We start from the raw sequence: 13901 nt of genomic DNA, 5'->3' as shown, positions 1-13901 counted from the left end.
CTGACGTTTTGGGCCTCGACCCTTCTTCAGAAGAAGGGTCTGGATCCGAAACGTCAGCCTTCCTGCTCCTCTGATGCTGCTCGGCCTGCTGTGTTCATCCAGCTCTACACCTTGTTATCTCAGATTCTCCAGCATCTGCAGTTCCTACTATCTGTAAATGTACTATCTCCCAAGTTTGCAGATGGCACAAAGCTGGGTGGGAGGGTGAACTGTGAGGAGGATGTAAAGATGTTTCACTGCGATTTGAACAAGTTGAGTAAATGGGCAAATGCATGGCAGATGAAGTATGATGCGTATAACTGTGAGGTTATCCACTTTGGTTGCAAAATCAGGAAAGCAGAATATTATTTGAATGGAAGTACATTGGAAAGAGGGGAGTGCAGCGCGAACTGGGTCTCGTACACCTATCGCTGAAAGTCAGCGTACAGGTGCAGCAGGCAATGAAAAAGGCAAGTAGTATGTTGGTCTTCATAGTGAAAAGATTTGAGTACAGGAGGAGGGATTTCTTGCGCAGTTGTACAGGGCTTTGGTGAAACTATGTGCTGGCTTAGTCTCCTTATCTGAGGAAGGAGGTTCTGGCAATGGAGGGATTGCAATGAAGGTTTACCAGACTGATTCCTGAGATGGTGGAACTGACATTTGAAGAGAGAATGGACTATATTCAGTGGAGTTTAGAAGACTGACGGGGGTATCTTGTAGAAACTTATAACAGGATTAGACAGGGTAAATGCAGGAAGGATGTTCCTGATGACTGAGTAGTAGAATCAGGGGTCACAGTTAAGAATATGGGGTGGACTATTTAGGACTGAGATAAGGAGAAATTTCTTCACTCAGAGAGTGATGATCTTATGAAATTCTTTGCTGCAGAAAATGATTGTGGCAAAAGCAATGAATGTTTTCAAGGAGTTAGATATAATTCCTGTGGCTAAAGCGACTGAAGGATATTGGGAGAAAATGGGGCCTACCATATATACTCGAGTAAAAGTTGATCTCATCTCAAAGTCGACCCCCTATTTTTGGCCAAAAAATCTGGAATGTTCCATATATCTTGTGTAAAAGTCGACCCTAGTTCTTAACAGATAATTTGGATTTTAAGGCAAGTGCTGGATGATGTTCATTCTCATCTGTCAAAGAACCTTCCTGAAGTGTACCTTTACTCCAATGTTACGGATGAAAATTGGATTCGGCGTTTTAATTTCGGAAACAGTAAGATGTAAGTGACCTGCAGGTGGAGATAAAGTGCAGCCATAGAGATTCCCAGGATTCGTAGGAATTTGTTTTTGACTCCAGGTTACTGTAGTATTTTAACAGCAGATTTCTTTTCATTGGGTTTCATTTCTTTGTCAGAATTTCAAAAGAATGAACCTGGTAATTGTGAGAGCTTGGATCCACTGACTTACTGTTTCACTGAGTGTGACAGAGAGCTTTTGGACACAGGAGCAAATGGAAAAGATTCAGGATTACTTTGTGAAAGAATAATCAGGTTTTAATTTACAGGGAGAATAATTCTGTAATTCATTGTGGGTTTTTCTTTCTTTATTTGTTTAGAGATCAGTTGGGCTTCTGCTAATGATACAGTATTTTAGATTGTAGCGTGAATTTCACTCCCACAAAAGTAGTATCCATGTAATAGTCGACCCCCATAAATTTAACCTTTTTAAAAAAAGTCTAAAAAATTTGTCTTTTACATGAGTATATCCAGTAAATTGGATTATCAGCCATGATCGTACTAAATGGAATAGCAACCTTGAAGGGCTAAATGGCCTACTACTGTTCCTATGTTCTAAGTCTCTATTTTTACAATTTAAATTTTGGAATTTGTTTTATAAATGCTTTTGAAAGGGATTCAACTTTGATCTGAATTATGCATTTTACACTGTTTTACTTTAATTTTTTTAATGAACTTTTTTTAAATTAACTTATTCAGAAATGTTATTGCACACCTTTGGAGCAGGTGGCACTTGAACCCGAGCTTGTCGGTCCAAGGATAGGGACACTACCACTGTGCCACAAGAGCGCCCTTATTATCTTACTTCAATGTGTTGTTTCCTGATATGTAGCAACAGGTTACAATTATATCTTGTAGGTGAAGAACAGTGATACTAAACTGCCTTACCATTGCTGATTTCACTGGAGAAGCAAATTCTGTACAGAAAGTAACTATCCTTAGGTTGACGCATATAAAATAATTGGATAAGTTTAAAATTAGAGCACCAAACATTAGAAGGAAACAAACACCTTCCTTGATCAAATAAAGGCATTTCAAAGAAGACTCAAAGCATCAACTCTTGTTTCTCTGTCCACAGGTACTGTCAGACCTGCTGAGTTTCTGTATTTTTTTATTCCAGATCAAATTGATAGTAATTAACATCACTAGGCAGGCTGGTTATGTTGTTTAAATGTTTGCGCTGTAATGTTTAGTACGTCATTAAAATGTGTAGAGCATTTCACATACATTTGAAGGTCTTAAACATTTTAAGTAATGCATTTTCAGGGGCAATAGTCAAGACTGATCACAACAAGCAAGTACTGGATAAATTGCAAGTGGAACGTGAACGAGGTATCACTGTCAAGGCACAGACAGCAAGTCTGTTTTATCACCATGAAGGAAAGACCTATCTCTTAAACCTCATTGATACACCAGTAAGTACAGAATAGTTCCCTTTAATCTTATCAATTTTTTGTTTTGAGGTCAACAAGCTCATTAATTAACCTCAAGCTAGTCCATCTGGAGCAATTTTTGTGGTCATGATGGCCATTTTTCCAGAAATTCCTAGTTAACTTAGGGTTTCTGCTGTCCTGTCAATACATGGTCCCAGGAACTTGTAACTGAAAGTAACTTCAAGCCAACAATATTCCACCACTAAATTCCAGTTCAGAATAAAGTACTTAGAATCATAGAATCCTGACAGTGCAGAGAGAGGCCATTCGGCCCATCTACTCTGTACTGATCCTCCAAAGAGCATCCCACCCTATCCATTTCATCCTGCATTTCCCATGGCTAATCCACCTCGTCTACATGTCCCTAGACACTACGGGGCAATTTAGTATGGCCAATCCACCTAAACTGCACATCTTTGGACTGTGGGGAAAAAAACGAAGCACCCAACAGAAATCCACACAGACCCCACACAGACACTGCGACAATGTATAAACTCCACACAGTCACCCAGGACTGGAATCGAACCCAAGTCCTTGGTGCTGTGAGTCAGCAGTGCTTGCCACTGTGCCACCCTAAATTGAGTTGCCTTTGATGGCTCCTTGTATTTTGTCACCTATGTGTCATATCATATTAAATATACATATACTGTTAAATACTTGGTAGTGCTTACTGTAAGTAGAAGTGTACTTTATTTTGGTGTTGGTTCCTAAATTATTACATTTCTTGCATACTATGTCTTTATACGTACAGAAACATTTCAACTCTGTTTCTATCCAGGGTCATGTGGATTTCAGCTATGAAGTTTCTCGATCATTGTCTGCTTGTCAGGGTGTACTGCTGATAGTGGATGCCAATGAGGTAAATTGGTCAAGTCACACTTCAGCACCTTGTCTGGTTTTGTCGAGCATTATTATATTCACGTTAGAAATCTGTTGCCCCAGCATTTTAGACCAACGTGAAATATTTGGTTTAGCTTTCTTTTTCAGTACTGATTAGAAAGTGATACATGAATGAGTATTTAGAACCTTTGATTTTGTGAAATTACTACTTGTTTGGTCCATATGTGGACTGTCAGTTGTTTTATGATGATTATGGAGTGCATAGTTCACTAAAGTTTCTGGGGTTTTTTTCCTCAGGGAATTCAAGCACAGACTGTGGCAAACTTCTTTCTTGCATTTGAATCGCAGCTAAAGATAATCCCAGTGATAAACAAGGTAACTAGCACAGTGGTTTATATATTTCTGGCTGTGTTACTATATCTTATGTTTAAGTTAAATGCACTTTGGTACTTTTAAGAGGGAGCATTTCAGTAGTTTAAGAGAAATGCAATGGAACAATGGTCTTTTTTTTCAGTCTCAGTTCAAAAAAAGGAACAAGTGAGCAACTTATTTATGTAGCATATTTAACATAATAACACATCCTCGGACACTTCACTGGAGCTATGTAAAACAAACACCAAGTTACATGAGTGATACTAGGATAGATATCAAAATCTTGGTCAAGGATAGGTTTGAAATAGTGTCTTAAAAATGAAACTTAAAGTCAGGAGGCAGAGAGATGTGCTGGAGGTCACAGCTTAGATCCCCATCCAGTACTGGAGCAGTTAAGATTGGGATTTCTCAAATAGTAGAATTAGATGAGCCCAGATGTATTGGAGGATTATGGGCTTGTGGATACAGTGGGGAGAGACAAATTTGCGGAGGAATTCAAAAACACAGTTGAGAATTTTAAAGCCAAAACTGTGACAGGCAATTGTGTACAGATCATTCCGTTTGATAAAATACATTTGAATCTATTCATTTCTGTAGATTGATCTCAAGCATGCTGAACCTGACAGAGTTGCAAAACAGATTGAAAAAGTCTTTGATATTCCTAAAGAGGAGTGCATTCTGGTATGAAACTTCTTCTCTTGTCAAGTTGACCAGTGACTATTTCCTATGATTTACTGCAAATAATACCTACAGTGCTAGTTGCAGTGGTTAATTGTTAGTTTTTAATGACTACTGTAAATTTGGAATTTGTACTATTAATGCAATTTTTTGCATAGTATTCTGAAACTCCTTTCTAATAACGCTGTAATTTAATACTTCTGTGACGTGTAGACAATGCCAATGAAGAGTTTAACATAAAGTATTGAGGAATCAGGATTTGCTTGCTTAAAGAACTTTGCCTTGATCCAGTTTTTAAGAAAACTATTAAATAAAACTAAGGTTATTTTACATAGAGATAACAAGGTGTAGAGCTGGATGAACACAGCAGGCCAAGCAGCATCAGAGGAGCAGGAAGGCGGACATTTCGGGCCTAGACCCTTCTTCACCTTCTTGGCCTGCTGTGTTCATCCAGCTCTACACCTTGTCATCTCAGATTCTCCAACATCTGCAGTTCCTACTATCTCTAAGGTTATTTTACACCTAGTTACAGTTAAATGTATTTAGAGCAGAGGTGATTATTTGTTGTATCGTGGAGCATATACCTTTGAATTTACACTAAATGCTTTTTTTTCTACCTGTACTTTTACTATAGATTTCAGCCAAACTTGGGACAAATGTAGATAAAGTTTTGGAAAAGGTTGTTAAAAAAATTCCTCCGTAAGTATCATTGATGTGAATCATTAGGTTTCTGAGAACTTTTCTGCTACTCATGGTTTAAAGTGAAAATGAGATGCAGCAGAATTGTTTCCAAAATGGCTCCTTATGAGTGTTACCAACAAATTCAAAGTTGATTTTGCTTCTATGATTGCTACCAAAAAATGCAACTCACAAACTTTGGTGATTGAACAAGCATTCAGCTAAGTAAAATTACGATCTCACCACCTTTCCTTCATATTCAATAGCACGGTTACAGTTAAAGCCCCAACAATCAATATCTTGAGGGGTACCATTGACCAGACAGTTAACAGGGATAGCCAAATAAGTACAGTTGCTACGAGAGCAGGTCAGAGGCTGGCAATTGTGTAATAATTGACTCGCCTTCTGAGTCCCTGAAGTCTTTCACCATCTGCAGAGCACAAGTAAGAGCTTATTGCAATACCATTCACTTGCCTTGATGAGTGTGACTTCAACAACATCCAAGAAGTTCGATATCATCTAAGTAAAAGCAACCTGCTTGATTAGCAGCCCGTCTACCACATCAGTTAACAGCATTAACATACTGAAACATCCCAAGGTTCTACTGAGAAACATAATAAAATTATGACACTGTGCTGTGTAAGGAGAGACCAGTGCAGATGTCCATAAGTTTGGTCAAATAGGTAAGTTTTAAAGGGGGATGGTGAATTAAAACAAAGCATATTTTAACCAGCAACATTTAGAGGTCACTGAGCACAGGGGTAACAAGCGAATCAGGATTTGGTAAGAGGTTAGGACTGGTAGCACAATTTTGGATGATGTCAAATTTAAGGAGAGCAGAATGTGGAAATTTGGCCACAAGTTCATGTGTGCAATTATGGAGGTAACATGAATGAGGGTTGCAACAGCTGATGTATACTGAGTCAGGTTATGTGATAGACATGGGAAAAGAGATAACACAGTGTGGAGCTGGAGGAACACAGCATGCCAGACAGCATCAGAGGAGCAGGAAAGCTCACGTTTCAGGTCGGGACCCTTCTTCAGAAAAAATGGACTTAGTGACAAGTGACGAGGTGTGATCGATGTTCATCCCAGGATTGAATATTGCATTGAGGTTGCAAACAACCTGATTCAGACTCAGACAGCTGCTAGAGAGAAGAATGGTGTCAGGCAAGAGAACGAAAAGATTTTCAGCAGGAACCAAAGACAATGACTTCAGTTTTCCCACAATTATTTGGATTAGATGTCAATTCCATTGACATCATGTCAAGCAATCTGATGATTTAGACTTAGTGCAGAGATTGGGAGAGGAAGCTGAGAAAAAATTGGTGTCATCAGCATACATGTGGAAACTGACTTTGTGATTTTTGGATTACGTCAATGAGAGATACAATTAGAGGAGCCAAGAGTAGATTCTTACGTGCTTCCAGAGGTAACTGAGCAGGAATGAGAAGCAGATAATATTTCAGTGATACTGTAAATTTGGTATTTGTAGTATTAATGCAATCTTTTGCACAGTGTCCCAAAATTGCTTTCTAATAATCCTACAAAGTAATTGATTGTAATGGAGCAGACCAAATCTTCTCAAAATATAATAAGAAGATAGCCTACACCTCAACTTTATCTTCTTTTTAAAGGCAAATGTTAAGCATTGTGTTCCGGATGCAATTCAATTGGTCAAGACGACCAGGCTTGAAGCAAAATATTCTTTATTCTTACACTGTGATTAAAATACACCAAAAGAAAGAACAATTGAACTGACTTTAAACTGTATTGGAAAACTTAACAGAATTATGGATCATTTAATTACTAAACAGCAACTATTCCAAATAATAATATCTCATAAATGTACCCTTGGCAATGGCAAATTCAGTAAGATAGATTGTCTCACATGCAACTGTAACAGCAGGAAGAGAACCCAAGGTTTTAGCTATAACAGAGAGAAGAATAACAGCTTCCACACCCAGCTTCACGACCCCTTTGACTACTGAAAGTTAAACTAAATCCTGGTTTTGTGGGAGCTGGATCCCACCCACTCATGCTTCTTTTGCCTGCTTTAAAAAGCAACAAAGCCAGCTACATTTTTGGGCTCCGAGCAGACAAGTTTATAATGCTTGCTTTCAAAAACAAAACATGACAACAAATCCTTCATCAAGGCATACCTCGTAACATGATGGAAATAAGACATTCACTCCAGCACTGTCAAATGCAGTGAAGTGCTGATATTCTAAACAGTCAAAGGACGGGAGAATCCTAGCTGCCATTTAAAGACTTAGGCAAATGTTGTGGTTTTGCAATATCTGACTACTAATAGCTGATAGCTGACTACTAGCTTCAAATTTTAGTTAGAAATATCAAATTATTATAGATTATTATTTCAGTTTTATTTTGGTTACATTATTTATGATTTTGATAGTTGAAGTAAAATGAGTTAAAGAATTGCATTGTATTTTTGTTTCAGGCCATGTGCAAATCTTTCAGACCCATTGCGAGCTTTGGTATTTGATTCCACTTATGACCACTACAGAGGAGTCATAGCCAGCATTGCACTGTTTGATGGATGTATGCAAAAGGGTGACAAAATAATGTCATCGTACACGAAGAAGGTGTATGAAGTTAATGAAGTTGGAATCCTGAGGCCTGATCAATATCCAGTAGAAAAACTGTAAGAAGTCACTGCTCTGTCTCAATGTCATGTTCACAAATATTAGAGCAGTATTGGGAAACATATCTGCTACACTGCAGATTGAAAATTCAGTTCACAAGGAAAACCCAATAATTCAGGTGACATATTCAACTTCCTCATAAATGGAGCAAGTTCTGTATTTCATTGTTTTCCATGAAGTAATCTGTTGAGATGTAAAAGATGTTCAATTCTAGATCATCCTCAATGGATTTTTCTTTCTTCACTCTTTTCTAAGAGTGATTTGAAAGTTTCCTTAGTGGAAATTAAGAGTCAGATTCATTAAAGTAATTTGGGACTGAACATAATGTTCAAAGTTCTGTACTACCAAGGAACTGTTAGAGTAGAATGTGAGATCTTTATAAAAGTTAGATTAAAATGTGCTGCCAATATTTTCCAGTTCATAGAAGCATGACCAGACTTAAGCACTGTAACTTGACGTAAAAACATTTCACTGTTGTACAGACTGAAGGTTAATTTGACTTTAAATTTAATTATTCATCCCTATTGAGCAGATTCTAAGTCAAATTTTGAGAATTTCCAATGTTAACCCATGTTGGCAATTGTGTAATTAGCCCCAAATTGCTGAATCCTCTTGTACAATATGATACCAGTTAAATTTGAAGTAATTTAAAGTAATCGATTGGTACTACATCCACAAGCATTCACTCCTTCTTCCACCGACGCTCAGTAACAGCAGTGTGTACTATCTACAAGATGCACTGCAGAAATTCACCAAAGATCCTCAGACAGCACCTTCCAAACCCATGACCACTTCCATCTCGAAGGACTAGGGCATCAGACATATGGGACTCCACCACCTCCACGTTCCCCTCCAAGTCATTCACTATCCTGACTTGGAAATATATCGCCGTTCCTTCACTGTCACTGGGTCAAAATCCTGGAATTCCCTCCTTAATAGCATTGTGGGTCAACCCACAGCAGGAGATCTGCAGTGATTCAAGAAGGCAGCTCACCACCACTTTCTCAAGGGCAACTAGGGATGGGCAAGAAACGCTGGCCAGCCAGCAACGCCCACATCCCACAAATGAATAGAAAAAAGAATTTGCCATTATTAACAAGTCTCTGCTGTAAGTAGATTGCATACTGTCATTCTTGAATCAATTAACAATGCCAGGTTTTTGTTTTTTATGATTTACAGATTAGTCGCAAAATAAAGTTTCACTTTTTTACATTTATTTCCCTTTTCATAACTTTTCTTAGAGAACATTTATAATTTTGAAATTGCATTTTAAATAGATATATAGTTTAGGGTTTGATTAGAATGAAATTACACATTGCTTTAGAATAGTGTTATTTCATGTCAAATGATACACATCTCTGTCACAGCAAAGTAACGACAATAACAAAAATAGAAAATGCTGGAAAAATCAGCAGGTCTGGCAGCATCAATGAAGAGAGAAACAATTCACCTTTCAAGCCTGATATGTCTCTTCAGAAGAATGATATCCGACTTGAAACATCAACTCTGTCTTTCCATAGATCTGCTGAGTTCCTCCAACATTTTCTGTTTTTATTTCAGATTTCCAGGTTCCACAGTATATTGTTTTTATTCATTTTAGCTGTGTTTTAATTTGTTAATTACTTGAAATGGAGATATTCTTCCGTTGTTTTGTTGTTAAGGCATGCTGGACAAGTGGGCTATTTGGTTGCTGGAATGAAGGAGGTGAAGGAGGCACAGATTGGAGACACCTTTCATTTACAGAAACAACCTGTGGAGCCACTAACAGGGTTCAAACCTGCTAAACCAATGGTCTTTGCAGGTAAGGAAACTGCTATTACTGCTTCAAGGCAACAAGATGTTAATAAATCAATATGCATTAATGTTTTTCATTGGGATTAGTGGATGCAGGTACAATTACAACATTTAAATGACATTTGGATAAGTACATGATTATAAAATGTTTGGAGGGATATGGGCCAAGTGCAGGTAAGTGGGACAAGTTTAATTTGGGATTATGGTCGGCGTGGACTGGTTGGATCAAAGAGTCTGTTTCCATGATGCATGACTCTGACTCTAAAAAATTTTACAGCTGTTCAGAGACAGTTTTTGAAGTAAAGTGAGCTAATAGGATCCAGTTTTTATTTAGTTAAGAGATTTCCTGCCCTGTTATCATTGGGAACTCAGTGCCATCTGATGGCCAGAAGTGCTCTGCATATGCTTATTTTTTGGAAGGATATCTAGGACCCTGTTCCAAGACCACAAAGTGTATTTTATAACACTGATGTCTGTCAAAGGCATAGCACTGCCAGCAAAGTTACATATATTACAAAAATCAACTGTATTTTCCATGAAATTAACTCAAGCCATTTAGTGCAATGTTCTGTTCTGTGTTCTCATCATCATATCCAAGGAATGTACCCCATTGACCAGTCTGAATATACCAACTTGAGAAAAGCTGTGGAGAAACTAACACTAAATGATTCTAGTGTGACAGTTCATCGAGATAGCAGCCCAGCCCTAGGAGCTGGCTGGAGGTGAGTGACAACATTAATTATTTTAAAAACCATTGGCATTCATTCTTTTTAATTCTTTTTCCTCTTAGTTTTTTCCTTTCTCATTAAAAGCACAAATATTTATTCTGATGCTGGCATATATTTGGTCAGCAATGAATGTAAGAAATATGAGCAGGAGTAGTCTATTCATTTCTTTAAGCCTGCCCACCATTCTATAAGATCATGGCTGATCTGCCCCAGGCCTCAGCTCCTCATATTCCTCAAATCTTCAATATTTCAAAACTCTATCTATTTCATCTTAAAGTACTTTCATTAATCTGGTTTCCATAACTTTGAAGTAGAGAATTCCATATGTTCGCTAATCTCTGGGTAAATGCCCCCTTATTATGTAATTATGTCCTTGGTTCAAATTTCTATCATTTGTGGAAACATCTTCTCAATGTCTATTCTGTCAGAACCTCTCAGAATCTTTTATGTTTCTGTAAAATCGTCCTCATTCTTCTAATCTCCAGTGAATAAACTGTTTAGCCATTCTTGATAAGTTGACCTCTTCATCCCAGAAATCAGCTGAGTGAATCTCTTGTGGGGTCTCCAATACCAGTGTACCCTTTCTTAAATACTAGGACCAAATTGTACACCGTACTCCAGGTATAGAGTCACCAACACCCTGTAAAGTTATAACAAGACTTCCCCATTTTTAAAGTCCAACTCCCTCACAAATCAAAGCCAAAATTACGCTTGCCTTAATTATTTTCTACATCAGTATGTTAACCTTTCTGTGTTTCATATGCAAGAACACCCAGATCCCTATCTACTGCACCTCTTTGGAGTTTCTTTCCATTTCAATAATAGTCTGTCTTTTGATTTTTCTGACCAAAGTGGATTACCTCCCACTTTGCTACATTAAACTCTGTCTGCTAAGTTTTTACTCACTCACCCATCCTATCTGTATCCCCTTGCAGATTTCCATGTCCTCATCACAGCAAACCCTCCCACCTATGTTTACATCATCAGGAAATTTGAATACATTACACTCTGCCCTCTCCTCCAAATCATTAATATATACAGTAAATACTTCAAGTCCTAGAATGAACCTTGTGGCACTCCACTAGGTGCAGTTTTCCAATCTGAAAAAGATCCATTAATTCTGGCTTTCTGTCTTCTATATGTTAACCAATCTTCAATCCATGCTATTATATTATTCCCAATATCAGGAACTTGTACAAATACACCACAAATACTGGTTCCACTTCATCAGCTCTGGTTGTTTTATTCTCAAAGAACTCTAGAAGATCTGTCAATCATGATTTCCCATCTGCAAAACCACATTGACTCTGTTTGATCATCTTAAACTGTTATAAATGTTGCAATTTCTTCATTATATCAGACTTTGGCATTTTCTTAATGATAGATATTAGGCTAACTGGCCTATAGTTCCCTGCTTTCATCTCCCTTTCTCTTAAACAGGCACACAAGTTGTTTTCCATTTTGCTGGAACTCTCCGGGAATCCAGTGAAATCTGGAGTATTTCGACTGATGCCTCCATTATTGCTTCAGGCACTTTGTTTAAAACTCTTGGATGAAGTCTGTCAGATCCTTGCAACATATCTGCCTTTAGTCCTATTAGTTTGTCAAATGCTTTATCCTTTGTTATAAAGACTGTTAAGACTGTTACCAGCCTTTTCCTCTCATTAGCACCTTGCTTATCCGATATCTTTAAGATGTTTGTAGCTTCCTCCATCATGAAGACTGATGCAAAATATTGGTTTAATTTATCTGCCAATTCTCGTTCCCAGTTATGAATTCCCCAGTCATGTTCTCCAAGGAGTCCAGACTCACTTTCTAGGCCGGAAACATCAGTTTTCCTGCTCCTCTGATGCCGCTTGGCCTGCTGTGTTCATCCAGCTCTACACCTTGTTATCTCACTTCAGCTAATCTCTTTTTACGTGCCTGCAAAAGCTCTTGCAGTTTAGTTTTATATTTCTTGCTAATTTACCTTCATAATTAATTCTGTCCCTCCTTATTAGCTTTTCAGTCATCTTCTGCTGGTTCCTAGTAATTGCTAGTTCCAATTAACTTTAAAAAATGAATAATTAATTCTGAACTATATTAAAACAAAGTAATGTTGCACCATAAATTGTTTTTTAGGAATTGATTTTTCTTTACTCCTTCCTTCTTCCACTGATTTGAAAGGCCATTTTACTTTTTCTAAGGTTGTGACAGTTATTTGGGAATGTGGGTAAATTGCTCATTTGTTTTTGTTTTACTCAAAACAAGATAAAGCAACCACATCTGTGGACAGGGAAAGTGAAACGATCAGGCTCGAAGACTGAGGTCGGATCTGGCATGGGGGTAGTGGGTGGTCAGGCTCAGATCTGAAGAGGTTTGGGAGAGAGGGCATCTAATCTCATGTAGCTGGGGGCAGGAGTGGTAACTGAGTGATTCCTGGGGTTAAGAATAAGTGTTCTCCAAGTTCAGCTTAATAGTTAGTCAGGGAGTTGGTGTATATTTTAATTCCTCTAACTTTTCTCTGCAAACTATTCAATTGAGTTAAGTTGCATTCTTGTGAAGTCTCTGACTCTTAATTCGGTTGGGGAAGTTTTTGAAGGATGTCAGACCCTGGGTAATTGCACATCAAGTTTCAGCTTCCGGGCAATTATTGCATGTTCAGTGTATCAGGACATCAATTATCCAGAGACTGAAGATCTGAGCCTTAATCTCTGTTGCTTTTTCTGCCAGTGATGCCAGAGCTGCTGAGCATTTTCAGAAATTTCTGTTCATTTTCAGATTTCTAGAATCCTCAATGTTGCTTTGTAGAAATATTTCTACAATTTCCTTGCACCTTTTTGCTAGTTTTTCTATCCTTAATCACTTATCTCAACACAAAACTTGCTGGAGTTATAGAGTTGTGATGTTTATAAGATAAAATTAGTTTTTACTGCACTCTGTAAAATAAGCGAATGTTTCATCCTCATTGCCAGATTGGGTTTTCTTGGACTTCTGCACATGGAAGTATTCAATCAACGCTTGGAGCAAGAGTATAATGCCTCAGTTATTCTTACTGCCCCCACTGTTCCATACAAAGCAGTTCTGTCATCAAGCAAATTAATCAAGGTGGAATGTTTTAAAATTCATTTACATACCAAATATTTTGAAAAATGATTCCATCACGCAGGATACTGTTTTGATATTGTTTAAAGATTTGAAATCAAACTGTACATTGTATCTTTTTGATTGCTTTAGGAATACGGAGAAGAAGAAATTACAATTTTAAATCCATGCCATTTTCCTGATAGATTGCAAGTTAAAGAATATTTGGAACCAGTAGTTACTGGCACTATCCTCACTCCTGATGATTACATTGGGAAAATAATATCACTGTGTCAGGTACGTTTTAATTCATTTAAAAAATTGTTTACCGATAATACTCTTCTTAATCATATATGACAAACGATGTATAAGAACCCATGTGCCAAAATATTGGAGACAAGGTGCAGAGCTGGATGAACAC

General features: G+C 37.7%; 1 protein-coding gene across 1 annotated transcript in view; it reads left to right on the top strand.

The window, feature by feature from the left end:
- LOC109910581 (translation factor GUF1, mitochondrial-like) overlaps nt 1-13777 on the top strand; it is a gene marked incomplete at its 3' end in the record, with an annotated part of 15502 nt that extends 1725 nt beyond the window's left edge. Inside the window, exons 3-12 of the mRNA XM_048593701.1 lie at nt 2495-2643; nt 3440-3520; nt 3799-3876; nt 4471-4554; nt 5186-5250; nt 7691-7894; nt 9557-9696; nt 10288-10411; nt 13372-13504; nt 13634-13777. Of these exons, the coding sequence (XP_048449658.1) occupies nt 2495-2643; nt 3440-3520; nt 3799-3876; nt 4471-4554; nt 5186-5250; nt 7691-7894; nt 9557-9696; nt 10288-10411; nt 13372-13504; nt 13634-13777 (1202 nt within the window). The remainder of the gene's footprint in view (nt 1-2494; nt 2644-3439; nt 3521-3798; nt 3877-4470; nt 4555-5185; nt 5251-7690; nt 7895-9556; nt 9697-10287; nt 10412-13371; nt 13505-13633) is intronic.
- Nucleotides 13778-13901: the final 124 nt, after the last annotated feature.

Source organism: Rhincodon typus, unplaced genomic scaffold (assembly GCF_021869965.1).
Source record: "Rhincodon typus isolate 14 unplaced genomic scaffold, sRhiTyp1.1 hic_rhity00003612, whole genome shotgun sequence".
Classification (NCBI taxonomy): Eukaryota; Metazoa; Chordata; class Chondrichthyes; order Orectolobiformes; family Rhincodontidae; genus Rhincodon; species Rhincodon typus.
The sequence above is the reverse complement of the archived record's forward strand: the minus strand, read 5'-3'. Positions and strand labels throughout refer to the sequence as shown.